We start from the raw sequence: 18,029 nt of genomic DNA on the forward strand, positions 1-18,029 counted from the left end.
TCCTCTTCTTCACATCAGACTAGCCATCACACATCAAAGTACACCCATACTGTACCCAAGTAGCCTTAAGAGGCTCCATTTCTGTCTCTATTGCTAGCATCTCTCTCCAAAGCTCTATAGTATGCAAGGCCTCATATGAGGGACCATCCCACTCACAACCTATGCATGAGATTGCTCTAATTGTTGTCCTCCATCGAGGAGTCCACAAAATATTGCAGGACAATGCACACTGCACAAAAAGCTTGGTTATCTCCCTTGTTGCCTCCTTCATGGCAGCCTTTTGAAACCATGTCTTCACATGCCCTTTCTTCAACAAAGGTAAAGCTGTCCTCTTTGCTCAAGGTTGTGAGCTAGAGCTGCCCCCAACAGTAAAAGTCCCATGATGTTGACTTTGCATGTCACTTACTGAAGAATCTTGCTCTTCCACAGTCATGGCAGGCTCTCTTAAATTCTCAAGATCCACGATCTCCTCAGCAGGAAGGCCTAGTTCCTTAGCCTTCCAAGCCTTAAGGCTTTCATAAATGTGCCTTGGTACGGCCTTACAAGGTCCCACCCCATGGCCCTTTGTATGTGTGAAGTGTGCCTTCAACCGCGTACTGCTGCCAGGATGGACTTTTGCACAAAAATTGCACCTCCATTTTCCCGAGCTTGAGCCTACATATTTGCTCTCCCATGTGACATTGCTCCACAAGGTAATCCTGTGTGCGAGGCATCTTGCAAAGTTGTAAGAGAAATACCATGTTGCCCGCATAGGGTATGGGATAAAATCCCCATTTTAGTTCAGGGAAAAAAAGCCTGATATAGGCTGCAGGCAGCAAGCTAGAGCAGCCTGTATAGTTAATAATATACAAACATAAAGCACCTAGGCTTACCTTGACTCTTGAGACTTGCTAGCAGGCTTGGAGTTTGGACAGCAGTCGTGACTCGTGAAGGTGGACAGGTCACAGCAGTCGGCCACAGCACTAAGCAGTCGGCTATGAAACGTGAGGGTGGACAGGTCACAGCAGTCATGAACAGCAGGGTGGACAGGTCATAGCAGTCGGGACTCGCCAAGCAGTCGGGTGGAGTTGTGGACAGCAGTCTTCAGTCGGCAAACCATACACAGGCGGCGGCGGCAAGAGTCGAGAGTCAGGACAGGTCACAGAATCACTTGAAATGTGTGCGGCTGTGAAAGTACAGTGAAACAAATGTAAATGGAAAACATGTTGGATAAAAAACACATTTCACTAAATGAAACATTTACGAAATGTTTCAGTCCGTTTCAAATGGTCTAAGACGTGTTTCATTGCTACATTGCATCTAGGTCAGATCTTTCTCATGGTTGCTGGTGGGGGCCTCCATCTGAAAGAAGGTCGTGATGGAGGGCTGTGAGGTATCTAGGGTCTGCCTCTCTACATAGCTGATCTCTATGGTGATGCAGCTCCATCAGAATGAGTCCTTGGCATCCCTGGTCTTTTTTCTTTTCTTTTTGGGGGGGGGGGGGGGAGTCATTCATTTATACGACAAACAGATAGAAGATTTGTTGCCACTCAAAAAACCATGACCTACACTTTTGATGAAATTCTAAGACCAACTTGAAATCTTTGTTGTAGGTTCCTTTCTCCTATGGATTTGGAAAAGCGGAAATGCGGAGAATGGTGAAGACCAGTCTTTCTGGGGTATGAACATGTCCATCGTCGTTTATTACTAGAAATTTGATGCTTGTTCTCTGCTTTTTATCTAGAGGCGAGCTCGCAAAGTGGTGGAGGCTCATTTACAGGAGCCTCATGTGATGAGCCTTCAGGAAACGCCTTTTTGGGGCCTAGACCTCATCCGGCAGGCTTTGGGATGGGATAAAGCTAACAAACTGTGATATTTCAAGACTGCTGATTCGAAGCAAGTGGATTGTCACATGAAGCTATTCTCCTAGCAGTTGGAGCTTCCCCAGCCAAAGCTACTTGCACCACATTCATTCCTTGTCGTCTGAGTTAGTTGCATGTTTCAGGTGGAAAAAAATTTGCCATTAATGTATAAGCGGATGCAGAAGCAAATCACATCAGAGGAGTTGCTCCCTTCCTTGTGGGAAAAGTGCAAGGTAAGTGCTCAGCATATGCTACGTAATCAGTTGATTTGTCGTCATTCTACCTCTTGAAGTCTATCTTGCTATCAACATGGTGGCTTAGTCCTGCTTGCCTACTTTATAAAAGGTTCTGCCCTCACAGTAAGAATTTATTGCAGGTAGACTTTCTGGATAAGTACGAGGGGTTAGAAGCTCTTCTAGCCAAGTGTTACCCAAGTGAAACGTTGAGCCCATCTTCCGCTGAAATGGCTGAGCTGTTCAAGCTGGTATAGCATTGCCTTGCAGAAGATGAGTTAATCAGCTCAACAGGTCTCATCCATCCTAAAGGTGGGGTCTCAGGAGTTTCAAAGATTATGGAATCACCCCAGTTCAGATGGGTGCCCTCCACCATGTTCAGGTTATGGAGGAACCCTTGTTCAGATTGTGTCATCTTGTATTTTTAGGTTACGCAATCATTCTTGTCCAGATTGTGCCTTGCACAGAAAGCCCGTGTCCTTTTCTTCAAGAGTCAGACCCTAATTTCCGCAAGCCAGATGATGCTTACTCAGTGGGAGAGCTTAATGAAAATGTATTATTGCATGAAGTGAGATTTAAAGTACAAATGATTAAAATCCCCTTTTTGGCAATCAATTGAGTATTTTACGAGGCCAGACTCCACAAATGTTCAAATCTTTTCCACCTCATTCCAAAGCAGAACTGCTTTGAATCTCCTAAATCCTAGCAAAATACTATCTCTAGCATTATATACTATCTCCTGTTTACTGTTGAAAGAGAGAATCAAGCCCCCTCTCTAATGTGACAAGTGGCAGGTGTATGTGTGGAAATCATCCCATAAGCAAGGGTTGAGAAACTTAGTGGTGGTATATATAGGAGAAGAGACGAGGGGTTGAGAGTATCCCTGTGCACACCCCTTTACCCCAGGCAGCAGGGTGCTCTCTCCCCCATTGGGCGGCCAGGAGGCGGGGTTTGGGACCCCAGTATTCGGCCCAACCTTTGGTGTTTGACATAGTATCAGGGCTCTGCAATGCTGGACCTTTGGTGGGCATATCACGCTGCTGTGTTGCAAGGGCACTTCAGTGTTTGACATAGTATCAGAGCTCTGCAATGTTGGACCTTTGGTGGGCATATCTACGCTGCTGTGTTCCGAGGGCACTTCACTGACCTGCTGAGTGGCAGCTGATGGCTGTGACTGGGTGATGCCTTCTGTCTGTGTGCGCTTGGGCTGTGGGCTTGGGTGGCTGCTGTGGAAGGTGGTGTGGGTGTCCATCAAGGTGGGTGCCCTGTGCTGGCTGGTGTTGGTGGAATCGGCCAGTTGTATGCCTGCTCAATTAAGGGGGGATGCTGAAAGAGATAATCAAGCCCCTTCTCTAATGTGACAAGTGGCAGGGTATGTGGGAATTATCCCATAAGCAAGGGTTGAGAACCTTAGTAGTGGTATACATAGGAGAAGAGACAAGGGGTTGAGAGTATCCCAGTGCACGCACCTTTGCCCTGGGTATTAGGGTGCTCTCTCCCCTGTCGGGCAGCTAGCAGACAAGTGGCAGGGGTATGTGTGGGGAATTATCCCATAAGCAAGGGTTGAGAACCTTAGTGGTGGTATGCATAGGAGAAGAGACAAGGGGTTGAGAGTTTCCTAGTGCACGCCCCTTTGCCCCGGGCAGCAGGGTGCTGTCTCCCCTGTTCGGCAGCTAGGAGGTTGGGTTTGGGACCTCTGGTGTTTGACAATTATCCCACAGTGTGACATTGTATCAGCCATCCAGCTCTCATAACACTGTATGTTAGTTTCTTCTCTCTTGTGGGGATTTTAATAACTCTTCTCCTCACGACAACACTCGGGGTCATTCACATATGCTTGCTTCTGAGAAAGTGGCTTGGAGAAATGTTGTGGTTGATCTTGGATGGCTTGATTTATGGATAGCCACTTCTCGTGATAAGAGAGGTTTTACATTTCACCATAATGCGCACTCAGACTATCGTGCAAGATTGGATCGCTAGTACCTCTTGCATGTAGATCATGTTGACACTTTTCCATGTCGTACGTGGATTGGTTACTCTTTGAACCTTTCTGATCATGTGCTGGTTTGGTTGGGTTTGTACTTTGATATGCCTCTTGATGAGATTTTCCTACCCACTAAACAGCTTCTATTAGTGAACAATTCTTATCTCTTGCATGCACTCTTCCAACCAGTGCAATATCGTTTGGTGCCTCGTAGACAAATAACAGATAACATTGCTAATGTCTATGTTGGCATAGAGTATGCAAAATATACCAAGCAAGATGTGCTCTTATTGCAAATTGATATTGCTCAGGCTTTTGATGCGATCCAATGGGATTGCATTGTAGAAGTTATGGTAAAGTTGGGCTTCGGTTCAAAAATGCAACACATAATTTATTGGCTAAATCTAGATAGTATTGCCAGATGCATTTTGGGAAAAGACTTATCCTCTCCATGGGTTTTGGATAATCTCTTCAATAAGGCTACCCTCTCATTGGTTTGCTCTATGCTATTGCTACTCATCCCTTCTTGATATATATGGATAAGCTCACTACTGAGATTGGTAGATTACATGGGTTTCATTTCCTTGATGGTTGGCATTTGGTTGTTCAAGCATATGTTGAGGACTCTTTCTTTTTTCCTCAAAATATGTAATTAGATTTGCAATGTTTCATGAACACTTTGTAGATGTTTGGATTGGCAACAATTCTTTTTATTAATTTTTGAAAATCAAAATTGTTGTCTCTCAATGAAGTTCAATGATTGGCAAGAATTCTTTTTATTAATTTTTAAAAATAAAAACTGTTGTCTCTCAACAATGAAGTTCAATGGCACAACATTCTATGGCTTGGACAAATCATATAACCTACACAACATGTCGGATATTTGGGATATCTTGTGGGATAGAATCTTTCACTTCGTGATGCTACATATTGGGTGTTGCAAGAACATATGATTAAGTTGGAATATTGAAAACTTTCTACTTGGCCACTTCATGTCAGATTGAGAATAGTTCAATCGATTTTGATGGTATATATTCAGTTTTTTCTCCGTCTTCTGGCATGCTCTAAAAACCAAATGCCTAGTTTTATGACAAAAAACATTAAGTTCTTTTGGCAAAATTCTTGATATAAGAAGGCCTTGTAACTCCTTAAGTATGAGTTCATATGCTCACCGAAAATGCGTGGAGAGCTTAATATTCTAAATGTCTATTATGCAAAGCCATTGTGTTTCCAACTCTTATTGTGCAACCACCACCTTGGACGCTTATGATTATAGCTCTTTGCTTTGATGCGAATTCGGATGCATTTGGCAAATGGGTGGCTAACTCATTCGAAACTTTTATTTGGGTATGTGGAGGGTAGGATTGCTCGATGCCGTTATGTCTCTCGTCTCCTTGCAGATTGGAAGCTTCTACAATATATTCAATGGTCAGGTAGACCTCCCAAGATTGGCAATACTTTGAGACAAGAAAATATCTTTTGGAGCCATTCCCTACTCCTTCGGTCTTCCATTCCCTTCGACAAGCTTACTTTCTTTCTACAAAAGGCATTCGGGTTTGCCAAGATGATGGTGATGCTCTAAAGGAAATGTTGTATCCTTTCCTCGAGCTCAAAGTCGTTGGCAGTTTTGTATGCACTACAAACCTTTATGGTGCATGTTATAGGAACAATTGTAGCCTTTTACTCCTCTTGTGGTTGTTTCGGATGGTGAAAGAATCTTCATAAGATTTGGCTCCTCACTAAGACAGCTCATTGGTGGAAACAAAATGTGAAGAAAATTTAGCATAGTAAATTACCACTCAATTGTTGATTGTTTTTATGGCAATGCTTGTTGGGAATGCTCCCAGTTGGAGAACTTCTTGAAAAAAGACACATAGCTGCATTGAAATGTCCTTCTTGCCCTTGCAGAAAGGAAATAGTGATGCATCTGCTTTGGTCTTGTCTGCAGACCAGAAGTTTCCTTTGCCAGATTTTACATTTTCTTCAACTCAAATTTCCAGAGTATTCCTTCTCCATATTTTTTGGGCTCTATGGCAGGTGGCCTTTCTACATTGGATCATGCATAGCCCTTGCTAATCTAGACTAGATATTGGGCTCTATGGACAATTTGGCATGCCAGAAATCAGGTGGTTTTTCATTCCATAAGGATTGGACGCTATTCCTAAATAGACTCTTGGGATCTTTTGAAGAAGTTCATACAACTTTCTCATGGGGGACACCACGCCATACTCAATCCTACTTCTGGAGATGGGAAACCTTGTAGTGGAGCTTTGGGAATGGAACGATAGTAAAATTACTTGTGCAAGTTTGTCTTACCCTACACCCATGGGTTCAAATACCAACCGGCATGCCATGAGGCATGGGGTGTGTCCATTTCAGCACTAAAATAAATAAATAAAAATCCTTCTCAAGAAAGAATGTCACACATCGCTCGCTGAAGCTCCGCGCTCCCCCCTGCTCGCGCTTCTGTCTGTGCTCCCCTCTCCCTGCTCGCCATCGCTTTTTCCCCCCTCCGCCTGCCCTTAGGTTTGCGCCGCCCCCCCCCCTTTGCCTGGCTTGCCTGCGCTGAAGCGCCCCCCCCCACTGCTCTTCGCCGTCGCCCCCCCCTCCTGTAGCTCTTCGCCATCGCGTCCACCCCCTCCTCTTCAGCGCCTCGCCCCCCCCCCTTCGCCAGCTCTCGTTCCCCCTCTCGCCCTTTTCGTGCTGCTTCTGCCCCCCCCCCCTTGGGATCCGTCTTCGCCACTTTGCCCCCGCCCCCCCCCCCCTCTTCTCTCTGTTTTTCTCCGTCCCCAGGGATTTTTTATTTTTTTCCTTTTTACTTTTCGCCTTCCCCCACCCTCGAGTGCAGCTCGGTTCGTGCAGGTTCTCCGTCTCCGTCTCCGCTCCCCATTCGACACAGCTTCAGACTCTGATGGAGGTTCCTCTCGCCCTGCCTCAGAGAGACTCATCCGCAGCCCCCTGGCCCGCCCCTAAGGACACTCCCATCAGGCTTTCTCTTTCGCCTGAAGAGGAAGCGAGCCTTGCCGCAGAGGTGGAACGCCTTCAGGCACATTCCACCATCTGCCATATAGTTGGCACTCGCCCCAGTAGAGGGGAGATCCGGGATCTTCTCCAGGTCCGCCTTCTTGCAGATGTGGGCAAGATCCTGGACGTACAGCTTCTGGGCCGTGGACATTACCAGATCGAGTTCGAGATCGCCCAGAGCGTGGCCAAGGTCCTTGCCATGAGTCCCCTTGACATTAGGGGTGCTCGGGCTTTTTTCAGACCTTGGCAGCATGGCTTTGACCCAACAGCGGCGGCTGAGCAGGGAGAGCGCCTTTTCCATGTTACAATTTGCTTCCCTGGACTCCGTCGGGAGTATCTTCCGCTCCTCTCTAGGCTAGGAGCATTGGTGGGCTCGGTACTAGAGACTGGCCCCACACAACTTCTGTGGTGGCCAGAGCAGCTGGGCTACCTTCGGTCAGAGTGTTGGTGTCTGACATCTCCTCCCTTCCTAAGGTCATTCAGCTACCTAAGATAGGGCGGGGATGGATTGATCAGAGAGTGGAGTTCTCGGGGCTCTCGAACCAGTGCTTCATTTGCTGGCAGGTCGTTCATCTGGCCAAGGCCTGTCCTCGCAGGAGACCCCGACCCTCACCACAGCAAGCCCCTGATGGCCCGCCCACAGATGCGGCTCGGTAGGCTGCCTCCGGGACACGTGCTCAGGCCACAGAGACCTCGGAGTGGCAGCCTGGACAGGGGCGCCGCCGAGGGAGACAGCCACAGCAGCACGCCCAGAGACCGCTGCAGCAGCAGCCACAGTCTCAGCCTCACTGGGTTCCTGTGAGGAATAGTTTTGCTCCCCTCCAGGAGGAGACCCCTGCGGCGACGACTGAGGACCAGGAGATGCCAGCACCCTCTCCTTCACCCCCCACACCCCCGTCCCCTCCCACCGACTCGCTTCCACCTTCGCCTCCTCCCATCCCCGCTCCGGTTTCGACAGCAGCTCCCTCTCCACCCCCCTCGCCCCCCCCCTTCTCCCCCCCGCCCGCCTCACCTTCCCGGGAGGCCCTGGCAGTCCCTTAGCGCTCACCTGCAGTCCGGAGGGCGCTGAGCAACGACCTCGCTCGAGCACCACAAAGGAGACCTACCATGCCAATTCGGGCTTCACGGATATCATCTATCCGCAGTCGGCTGAGTTGCCTCGGCATTAGAGTGCGCTCGGAGGCTTTTGATTACGCCTTCACCCGGCTTTTTGGAGCAGAGGGCCCCCATGAGCCAGCACCCATCCGAGTTCATGTAGTGATACCTCCGGCCCGCGGGGAGGAGGCACTTGATTCAGCGGTGGCCTTCTCGTTCCCTCTATGTGGCCCTTGCGACTGGGAGTGGACTCTAGAGCTCGCTCTTAGCACTTTGAAGACTTAGGCAGTTGAGTTTTCTCATCATGTGAGCGATCTGGAGGTGACAGATGTGATAGGCCGACTATGGGAGTTGGCTCATTTTTTCTTGGATCCCGGGAGTGTGGATGCCGCAGGGATTCGTCATTTGGTCGTTCGCATAGTGGCAGACCTTGCACGCGACCCTGGATATGTATGTATACACGAGGTTGCTCTGTCAGAGCGGGAGGCAGTCGCCATGGGCCACAGCCACCACTGGCGCCTGATCCGTGATTCTTGCAGTACATCGGGTGGGCAGATTCGCAGCCGCTCGGATGGGGACTACTCTCCATCCAAGCCGCTTGCGAAGGCCCGCCATACAGCTGAGACAGCCTCCACCTCAGCAGGTCATCCATGAGGATCGTCTCATGGAATGTACAGGGCCTTGGCGGAGCACATTTTATACGCTATCGTGGTTGCTTGAGGCAGGAGCTTCAGAGATGCCTGGTTGGTGGCAGCATTGATATTTTGATGATGCAGGAGCACCACTTGGGTGAGAGCAGGATCCGGAGATATGGTTCGGTGATGCCTGGTAGATGGGACACCTTTTGGTCTGCAGGGTTTGGTCCTTTGGGTGGACAGGGAGGAGTATGCATGGTCATTGCAGATGTATGGCGGCAGGCCATTGTGGATCGAGGGATCATTGTGCCTGGTAGAGCACAGTATATCATTCTGAGGATGCATGATGAGCTATTGGGCGTGCTCAACGTCTATGCGCCCAATCATGCTAGTGCCAGAGCAGAGTTCTGGACCCAGGTTACGGATGCATTGCCAGAGGCCGCACATTGGTGTGTCAGGGGAGACTTCAACATGCTTGAGGACCCGGCCGATAGGGTGGGAGGCAGTCATGTTACAGTGCACGGCATGGAGCTTGCAGCTTGGGACTGGTTTTGCATGTCATTGAGGATCACTGATACATGGCAGCATGGGGCCTTCTCCCGCTCTCAGGACAATCTTAGTTTCTCTCGGTCGGATCGCCGGCAGGGAGGGACTAATCTATCACGGATTGATCGCTTTTATGTGGGCGACTGGTTAGGGGAGCGAGGGGGCTCCGTCGGCATTCTTGTTGGCACCTCATTTTCAAATCATGCGCCAGTTATTTTGACATTGGAGGAGAGGACACGGGAGCCCAGCTTGCAGTTGAGGATCCTAGAGAGGGTACTTGCAGATCCCAGTCTCGCTGAGGACATTGAGAGGATCTGGCATGATAGTCAGTGCTCTGACCAGGATGCAGCAGGCCAGTGTGCCCAGGGACTCATCGAGCTTAGCTCTTTTCTGCATGCTACAGCTTTGACACGGCTGGGAGAGATTCGCGAGCGGGAGCATTGGCTGAGACGCAGCCTTGCTTCGCTTCAGCGCCTTCAGGAGCAGCAGCCTGCATGTGAGTGGATGGCGTCACATCTGAGCCAGGCACGCCAAGAGGTTAGAGAGGCAGAGGAGCAGAGACATGAGTTTTACTATCGTCGCCAGGCCTCTCAATGGACGCAGCTTGGTGATAGAGTGACTGGGGAGTTTTTTGAGATTACTGGACCCCGCCATGCTCGAGCAAGAGTCCGTCAGCTTGGTAGACCGGATGGATCGGTAGCTACTGAGCCCAAGGAGATCAGAGCCATTGCCACTGCATTCTATAGAGACCTGCTTTTAGCGGAGTCAGCCCACCGAGGATCGAGATGCTTGCAGACAAACTGTGTGGGCCCATGTGCAGAGGAGGGTCACAGATCGTATGCGTACAGTTCTTGGTGCGCCTCTTTCAGAGATTGAGCTTGCCAAGGCCTTGAGGGTGCTGCCGCGACATAGTTGCCCAAGGGAGGACGGACTGACGCCGGCCTTTTTTATGCGCTACTGGGACCTTTTGGGGCCAGGCCTCCGCAGGGGCTTTCAGTATGTTCTGGACACTGGGGTGATGCCACAGAGCTTTTCAGAGGGCTTGATCTTTCTTATCCCCAAGGGGGAGGGAGTATCAGATGATAATCGACATTGGAGGCCTATTACGATCCTCAATATTGTCTACAAGGTCTTAGCAAAGGCCTTGAGTTTGAGGATCCAGCTCTTCCTGGGGGAGTTGATTCATGCTACCCAGACAGGATTCGTCAAGGAGCGCAGTATCCTTGACAACATCTTTACTTTCTGGGAGGCGACAGTCCGAGCTAGATTTCTTGGCGAGGACTTGGTCGTGATGCTTCTCGATTTTGAGAAGGCATACGATAGAGTTGATTGGGGTTTCTTAGAGGGCACTATGCTTCGCCTGGGCTTTGAGCCAGGATGGATCAGAGAGGTGGCGGCTCTGTATTCCACAGCTCGTAGCCAGGTTTTGATTGCAGGAGGACGAGGGCTGAGTTTTGAGCTGACCAGATCAGTCCGTCAGGGGTGTCCCCTCGCCCCTTCTCTTTTTCTCTTCTTTGCGGAGGCTATGAGCATGTATTTGACGGCAGAGGAGGTTGGTTTGAGAGGACTCTAGCTCCCAGTCCGGGGGGAGGACTTGCTCGATGCTGAGTTTGCAGACAACACGGGCTTATTTTTGCATGGCCAAGAGGCCAATCTTCTTCGGGCAGAGCAGTCGCTCCAGGTTTTTAGTGCAGCTTCGGGAGCATTGATCAATTGGCGCAAGACAGTGGCCTTTTGGATCAGTAGTGCTCCCACTCCGGCATGGAGCCCGGACCCGGGTTTTAGATGGATTCCTCCTGGCACAGCAGTGCGGTATTTGGGATGTCAGATTGGACTAGATTTATCACCTGAGCAGCAGATTGCCTCGCTTCTTCTGAGCATTCGGAAGAAGCTTTTGTATTGGAGTACAGCTCGACTATCCTTGGCTCGGAGGGTGGTGGTGGCAAATCAGGTGCTGTTAGCGACCATGTGGTATATTACGTCTTGCTGGATCTTCTCGAGCTCTTGCATCAGCCAGGCTGATCAGGAACTTTCTTTGGTCTGGGCGGGACGGTCAGTCAACCCGGGCAAAGGTTGCATGGGTAGTTATTACACTTCCGCTGGCTCAGGGAGGCTTGGGCATTATAGATCCAATCGATCAGAGTAGAGCCTTATTAGGGAAGCTTATTGTTCGGGGGTTGCTTCCAAGCGCTAAGCCTTGGAAAGAGCTTCTCTTGCAGCGGCTGCAGGCTCGAGCTCCCCCAGCAGGGGGTACTTGGGCACCAGAGATTCGCTGGATCTTCATAGAGATGAGGAGGACAGGCCTCAGGAGGATGGGAGGACAGATTTGCTTTGAGCATCCTGAGAGTTTGGGAGCTGCTGAGACCAGGGCTCTCTCAGCGACCTCCTTCTTGTGTTGAGGAGCGGGCCAGACAGCCGCTCATCTGGAGCCCAGCGGTTCGCACAGAGCAGGGTCATATGCTGGGTTCTCGGCCTCGTCTAGCCTGGGGACCTTTAGCGAGCGACGGCAGGCCCAGCACGTAGTTTTGGAGACTGGTAGGCCTTCTGCAGTCTCCCAGAGGAGATCCAGGTGGAGAGGTTGAGTCACTTCAGAGGGGGGTTGATTATGAGGGATGATATTCAGGAGGCACTCACAGAGGAGTGGTTCACGCCTTTCGAGCCAGTGATCGCACGGTGGATGAGAGCCTTTACACAGTTGGAGATCCTGATTGCTGTCAGAGCTTGCACTGAGGATGGCAGATGCCTCTACTATGAGATTCAAGATGAGGGCAGACTTCAGAGAGTGGAGATGGAGTCGCCTTTGGTTGCAGAGTGCACCTTTCAGAGGATACGGGTTGTGGCCGCCGCTTCTCGGAAGTGGCATATTGACCCCGACCCTGCTGATGTGCTCCCGGATTGGCGCATATGGGCATATGCAACGCGCTCCTTGGCCAGGCTACAGTGGGACCCTGGAGAGTATGAGTGGCATGATCCTTATGCATCCCTTGAGGCCACAGAGATCACCTTTTTTCAGTATACTGTTCGGCTAGGGCGGCATATTTTGACGGCGAGGAGGATGGTCTCTCCAGCTGCAGCGGGGCATTGGCGGCTACAAGGACTCTCACAGGAGTTCCTGGAGGATTTTTGGGCTCGGCTCTGGGCTAGTCGACAGGCCCGCAAGATCTCGACTTTCCAGTGGCTGGTCGCCCACAAAGGGCTCAGCAGTTGGCACCTAGCTTGTTTACAGCGGTCTTCAGGTGGCCTGCGTTCGATGCGGCCACCCTATGGAGACACAGAGACATTGCCTTTGGGATGCCCTCAGGCGCAGCAAATTTGGCTCTGGATGCTGCGTATTCTTGCCCCCCTCTCTCCAGAGGGTATGTTTACGTGGGGTGCCGCTGCTTGGTTGACTTCGTCAGGGCGGCCTGCTATGGGCTATGAGATGGAGCAGGACAGTCAGGCCATCAGATTCATTAGGGGCCAGCCTCACCTGGTTCCGGCACCAGATTTCTCGTCCGCCAGTTGGACACATGAGAGGGATTTACAATGGGAGCTCCTCAGCAGCCTCACCATCTGGTTCACCTGGAGGGTCCGGTGTTTCACGGCCTTTGAGGGGAGACTGGAGCCACTAGCAGAGACTGTACGGGGGATTTGGCAGGAGTTGATCCACACCCTGCGAGGACAGTATGACCGCATTCGGGGCGACTTGGATGAGGCGATCTTGCGGCACCAGGCTTTTCACACCACCTGGCGCAGAGGCCCCTTCTACACCTTACACACGGGATCCCCCGTTGGCATTACAGGCCACCTGTTTGGCTTTCCCCCCCCTATTGTATGATTTAGCCCTCAATCCTCTGTACTGATGCTTGTATTTTGCAGCACCTAGGGAGAGTCTCCCGGACTGCCTTGCTGTATTCACTGCTCTGTTTCTCTTATGAGCAGGAGAGATCTTTTGTAGCCCTATGGGCGTTTTTATTTAACTAATGAAAGGATCTTTTCTCGGAAAAAAAAAAGAGAAGAAGAAGAAGAAAGAAAAAAGAAAAAAAAAGGTAATCAAATTGCCTCAAACAAGGGCGTCTCCCATAGCTTGCTTGGGAAGCAAGTTACAAGACAGAAAACATGAAAACCCTAATATCAGGTTGGATGGAAGACACGAAGCGATGGTTCAAGAGGTGTGGGCTTTGTTGATGACTCGCCTATTTATCACCCTAAAATAGGCATTGCACTCAGCCTCAAGATTTGCTTTGATACACGCATGGTTTCACACCACCTGCAGCGTGAGACGAGTCGTTGCCACAAGGTAGAGTGTGAATTCTTGGCTCAACGGTAGCCATGGTAACGTGCATTGCACATATGGAGACTCAGCACCACCTTTTAGTCTTTTTGATGCAAGGCTGTAGGTTACTTGCACACTTTTTTTTAGCACGTTTGTTATAGTTTTCTTATTGTGATGAGATGTATTTCTTTTTGGTTCCATAGGCTGTATCCGATCTTTATGGACATTAATGTAGTCACCATCCACATTGTATATGTAGCTAGTAGACTATGTTATTTTCTCCATGCTCAAGCTGTCACATGCAATTATTTTAGACTCTTTAGTACAACCAACAGCTATGTATGGCCCAACTTTGTGGGGCCAGGATGAGTGGTGGAACATATAGGGGCTACAGGTGATGATATCATGCATGATCACAAGTAAGCCATCAACACCACAAAACATTATATTATGTGCAGAGTTTGTGGTGGTCACACCCTCCTTGACACGACCACCAACACTACCTAGAGGTGCATGGTATTTCAAGGGAGTTCAACGATTTCATATACATGCATAAAATAGTTTCATATAAACAGCATAAAGGTGAACAATATCTTCTCATTTTAGTACAGCTTGGATTCTCCCCATCTCTATCTCTCACGGTAGGATATCAACTCGATCATCTGAATAGATCTATTCGGACTACACATACATCGGACATGAGTGTCTTTGTTAGAGATTGGAAAGCAATGTGAGTTTTACAAAGATCACTTCTTGAGACTCTTTGAGAAAGGATTCTTTGAGTTCTTGAGATAAACATACACACATCACAAGATGTGTGAATTCCAACTGGCAAGCTCAGGATATTTTCCCATTGTCTCAGGTAGAGACTATTCCAATTGTGTATATCTCACGAGAGGAGAGGATATGTAGAGTATGGTACTATGTGAGAGGTAGAGGATGAAGCGCAGAAAACATTTCTCTAGTTTTTAAGTGGTTTCCAAAATACTCAATGAAATGTGTGTGCAAGAACAAATTGCCTGGCTCCAAGAAGAAAATACTTCATTAAAGGGACATCGTTGCACGCTTGAAGACCATCTATTGGCACTAGAGACAAAGCCAAGCTTGAAGATTTTGACCTATGAGAGACAGAAAACTGTCAAAACAAGGTAGGGAAGACTTGTAGGAGACACTAGATAGATTGCCAAAGTTGGAAGCCAAGGAATGCAAAAGTTAGAACCTTCACATCCAAGTAGGTGGATTACCAAAAGAAGTGGTGGAAAAACGATGATGAATACAAAAGTCAATATCCATTACCATCAACGATCAAATGGAATATGCTAGAACCATTTACACTAACTATTGTGGACCACGTAGTTACCATATACAACATAAAAGTAGAACCTTCACATCAAAGTTGGGAGCCAAGGAATGCAAAAGTTAGAACCTTCACATCCACGTAGGTGGATAAGTAGTTGGATAGATTGCCAAAGTTGGAAGCCAAGGAATGCAAAAGTTAGAACCTTCACATCCAAGTAGGTGGATTACCGAAGAAGTGGTGGAAAAATGATGAATACAAAAGTCAATATCCATTACCATCAACAATCAAATGGAATATGCTAGAACCATTTACACTAACTATTGTGGACCATGTAGTTACCATATACAAAAGTTAGAATCTTCACAACCAAGTAGTTGGATTACTAAAGAAGTGGCAGAAAAACGATGAATACAAAAGTCAATATCCATTACCATCAACAATCAAATGGAATATGCTAGAACCATTTACACTAACTATTGTGGACCACGTAGTTACCATATACAACATGAGAGAAAGATGAGAGCACCCTTGAAAGCATTTGGCAATGATCTATAACATGGGAGTTAGTGTCTTTGCCTAAGGATAAGAAGGAAATTAGATGCAAGTGTATGTATAAAGTGAAGCATAACTCATATAGGTATCTAAGCAAGTATAAGGAAAGATTGGTTGCCAAGGGTTATGCACACACCAAAATGAAGTTTATGTAGTCAAAAACCTTAAAGAACCCAAAGCGATAGTGGTGAGCACGTTAACTCTAGCAGAGGTGAAATCGAAATGTGCAAAATTAGTCAATACACAAAGCTTACAATAATTAGGTAGATGGGTGGCTTCCTTAAATCAAAAAGTCCTTATTGAAAAAAACCGTAAATCATCACCACCATATTGTGAGTCTTTAAGTACATTTTTTTTCCAAACCATACTCCAAGTAAATGGGAATTTCAATTTTAGTGTTTCTTATTTAGTACTCTCAACTATGTTGAATACTTTTCATGGTCCATAGGTTATTTTAGCCTCTAGTAGGGTATGTGTGCATATCACTATGGAATTATAATGACACATTCCTGTTTTTAATAAGCTTCCAAGACTCTTAAAGGTTGGAATGCTACCTTCTACCTAAAGACTCAATCAAAGCTCATAAAGAGGGTTTACGACATGTATGAGGCTACATTTTGGAGTCAACCTACAAAAGTGAAACATTTATATCATTAATAGGGGTCAAGGAGTTAGGAGTGGTATTGCTATACATGTTATATTTAAGTGTAACATTTAAGCAGCATTTTGTTAGGAGTATGAGATGTATATGCCAGATACTTCAAATGTATAAATAGCCACAAGAGTGGTATGCTACTTTCCCCTTGATAATTGCAACCACTCAAAGAATTTGGATAGACTGGAACCAATATCCCCCTACCATGCCTTGTATATGGAAACCCTTGCGTTGTGTGGCAAATTACATCATTTGCATAGAGAAGAACAGATATTTCTATCTCATCTAAAGTGGAGCCCTTGCCACCGTGTTCTAAAAAAATCTACTAATTAATATATATAGAGCATAATAGGGTGGGAGGGAGAGGATAGTCTTTATCTACACCAATCTTGCTCCATACTAGCTTGGGGGGGGAGAGGATAGTCAATGATCATTGACTTGCTCATATAGTGTGATTGTGGTCCAAAGGGCCTCATCCGGCCAATCTTCTAGCTTGAGACCATGTCAAAAAAGTCCATAAAGGTAAAATTTTATTCCTTGATACTTTCCTTTGCCCAAAGGGTGAAGATGTGGACAATCTAGAGTGTCTTGGTCCCCTGTCTCCCTTACCAACCACTAAGATGTGATGCTCCTATTGAGCCAAATATCTTATCCATGGGTTGACCTACCATAATGGTTTAGTAATTTGTGGTTTCACGAGATCCCTTGATTATAATTGGGTATAGTGGTGTTTTTAGACCAAGTTTCAGGGAGGCCTAGAATGAGTGAGGCTCATGTAACATGGGTAAACATTTTCACTTGCAAGCCCTACAGAATATATTATTCCTTGTTATGGTGCTCGCAAGGGGGTTGGGTACGTACATCAGATGCTGGATATCTGACATGTAGACTCGTTGAAGCCCCCTTTATATTTTGCCTTTCCATGCTCGAGTTTTTGAATAGATTGGGCCACCAGTCAACACAAAAGAGAATATGGGGTATATATGTGGCATCCATCGAGGTTGGTTCAAGACATTGAGGAATGTGTTTGTGTAGACTTACCGTATGGTTGGGTCAACGAATGGGCATGTTGATTTTTGTCCAAGAAGCCAAGCCAAAATTCTTTAGATTTACACTTGTAGGTAAGTTGTGTAGGCTTACCATATAGCTGGGTCAACGAGGAGGCATGTTGATTTCTTTCTAAGAAGCCAAGGCAAAATTCTTTAGAATTATAGTTGTAGTAAGTGTTTTTTTATGGTGAGACATCTAATCTCATTAAATATGAGTAAATCGAGTGGTGCACCCATCTTGATCATGTTTTGCCATACGCCATGACTATAGAGTCCTTGTTCCCAGATGAGCATCCACTTATGTCTACCATTTGTGGCATGACCTTGGCAATGTATCATCTTGAAAGTCTAGCATCTCCATTTGTCTTTCTTTAAACTTTCATTAAATACCCCACCAAGTTTCTCTCTTAGAAGAGAATGATAACACTTGGATGCATTGCACTCTTTCCATTCAAAGGTAAAGTAGAGCTCGCATGTTAACCTTGGCAAGATAAATGTCATGGTCTTTCATGCAATGCATTAGGGTTACAAAAAGGCACTTTTGCAATCGAGGGACACAAAGCCGGAATAGAGGAGGGAATACACATGTAGGTATATCCTCAAGCCCAATATTCCTCACGGAACCAATCACAATGGCGAGATTAGTAGGGGGCTATGTACTGCTAGCATACTTGTAGATGTAATTCTTTCAAAGTACACTTCCAGTAGGCCTAAATTCTCCTTAATTCACAAGTTAAACTAGTAGATCTATGAAGCATTATTTTGGGCTATGGATCTCACCTCACGTGAGTACAATTAGAGAGACGCTAGGAGTTATGATGCTCTCATGACTCATGACTCATGTGTAGTAAACCCTTCAT

The 18,029-nt window shown here is 47.4% G+C and overlaps 1 protein-coding gene across 2 annotated transcripts in view; it reads left to right on the forward strand.

Moving 5' to 3' along the window:
* LOC147613992 (exocyst complex component SEC3A-like) overlaps positions 1-2,702 on the forward strand; it is a 116,274-nt gene extending 113,572 nt beyond the window's left edge. For both annotated transcript variants that reach the window (XM_086781977.1, XM_086781978.1), the window contains exons 23-25: positions 1,593-1,658; positions 1,985-2,074; positions 2,218-2,702. In XM_086781977.1, the coding sequence (XP_086638103.1) occupies positions 1,593-1,658; positions 1,985-2,074; positions 2,218-2,331 (270 nt within the window). In that variant the 3' untranslated portion in view covers positions 2,332-2,702. The remainder of the gene's footprint in view (positions 1-1,592; positions 1,659-1,984; positions 2,075-2,217) is intronic.
* Positions 2,703-18,029: the final 15,327 nt, after the last annotated feature.

Source organism: Cibotium barometz, chromosome 43 (assembly GCF_041138505.1).
Source record: "Cibotium barometz isolate CiBa-2024 chromosome 43, ASM4113850v1, whole genome shotgun sequence".
Taxonomy (NCBI): domain Eukaryota; kingdom Viridiplantae; phylum Streptophyta; class Polypodiopsida; order Cyatheales; family Cibotiaceae; genus Cibotium; species Cibotium barometz.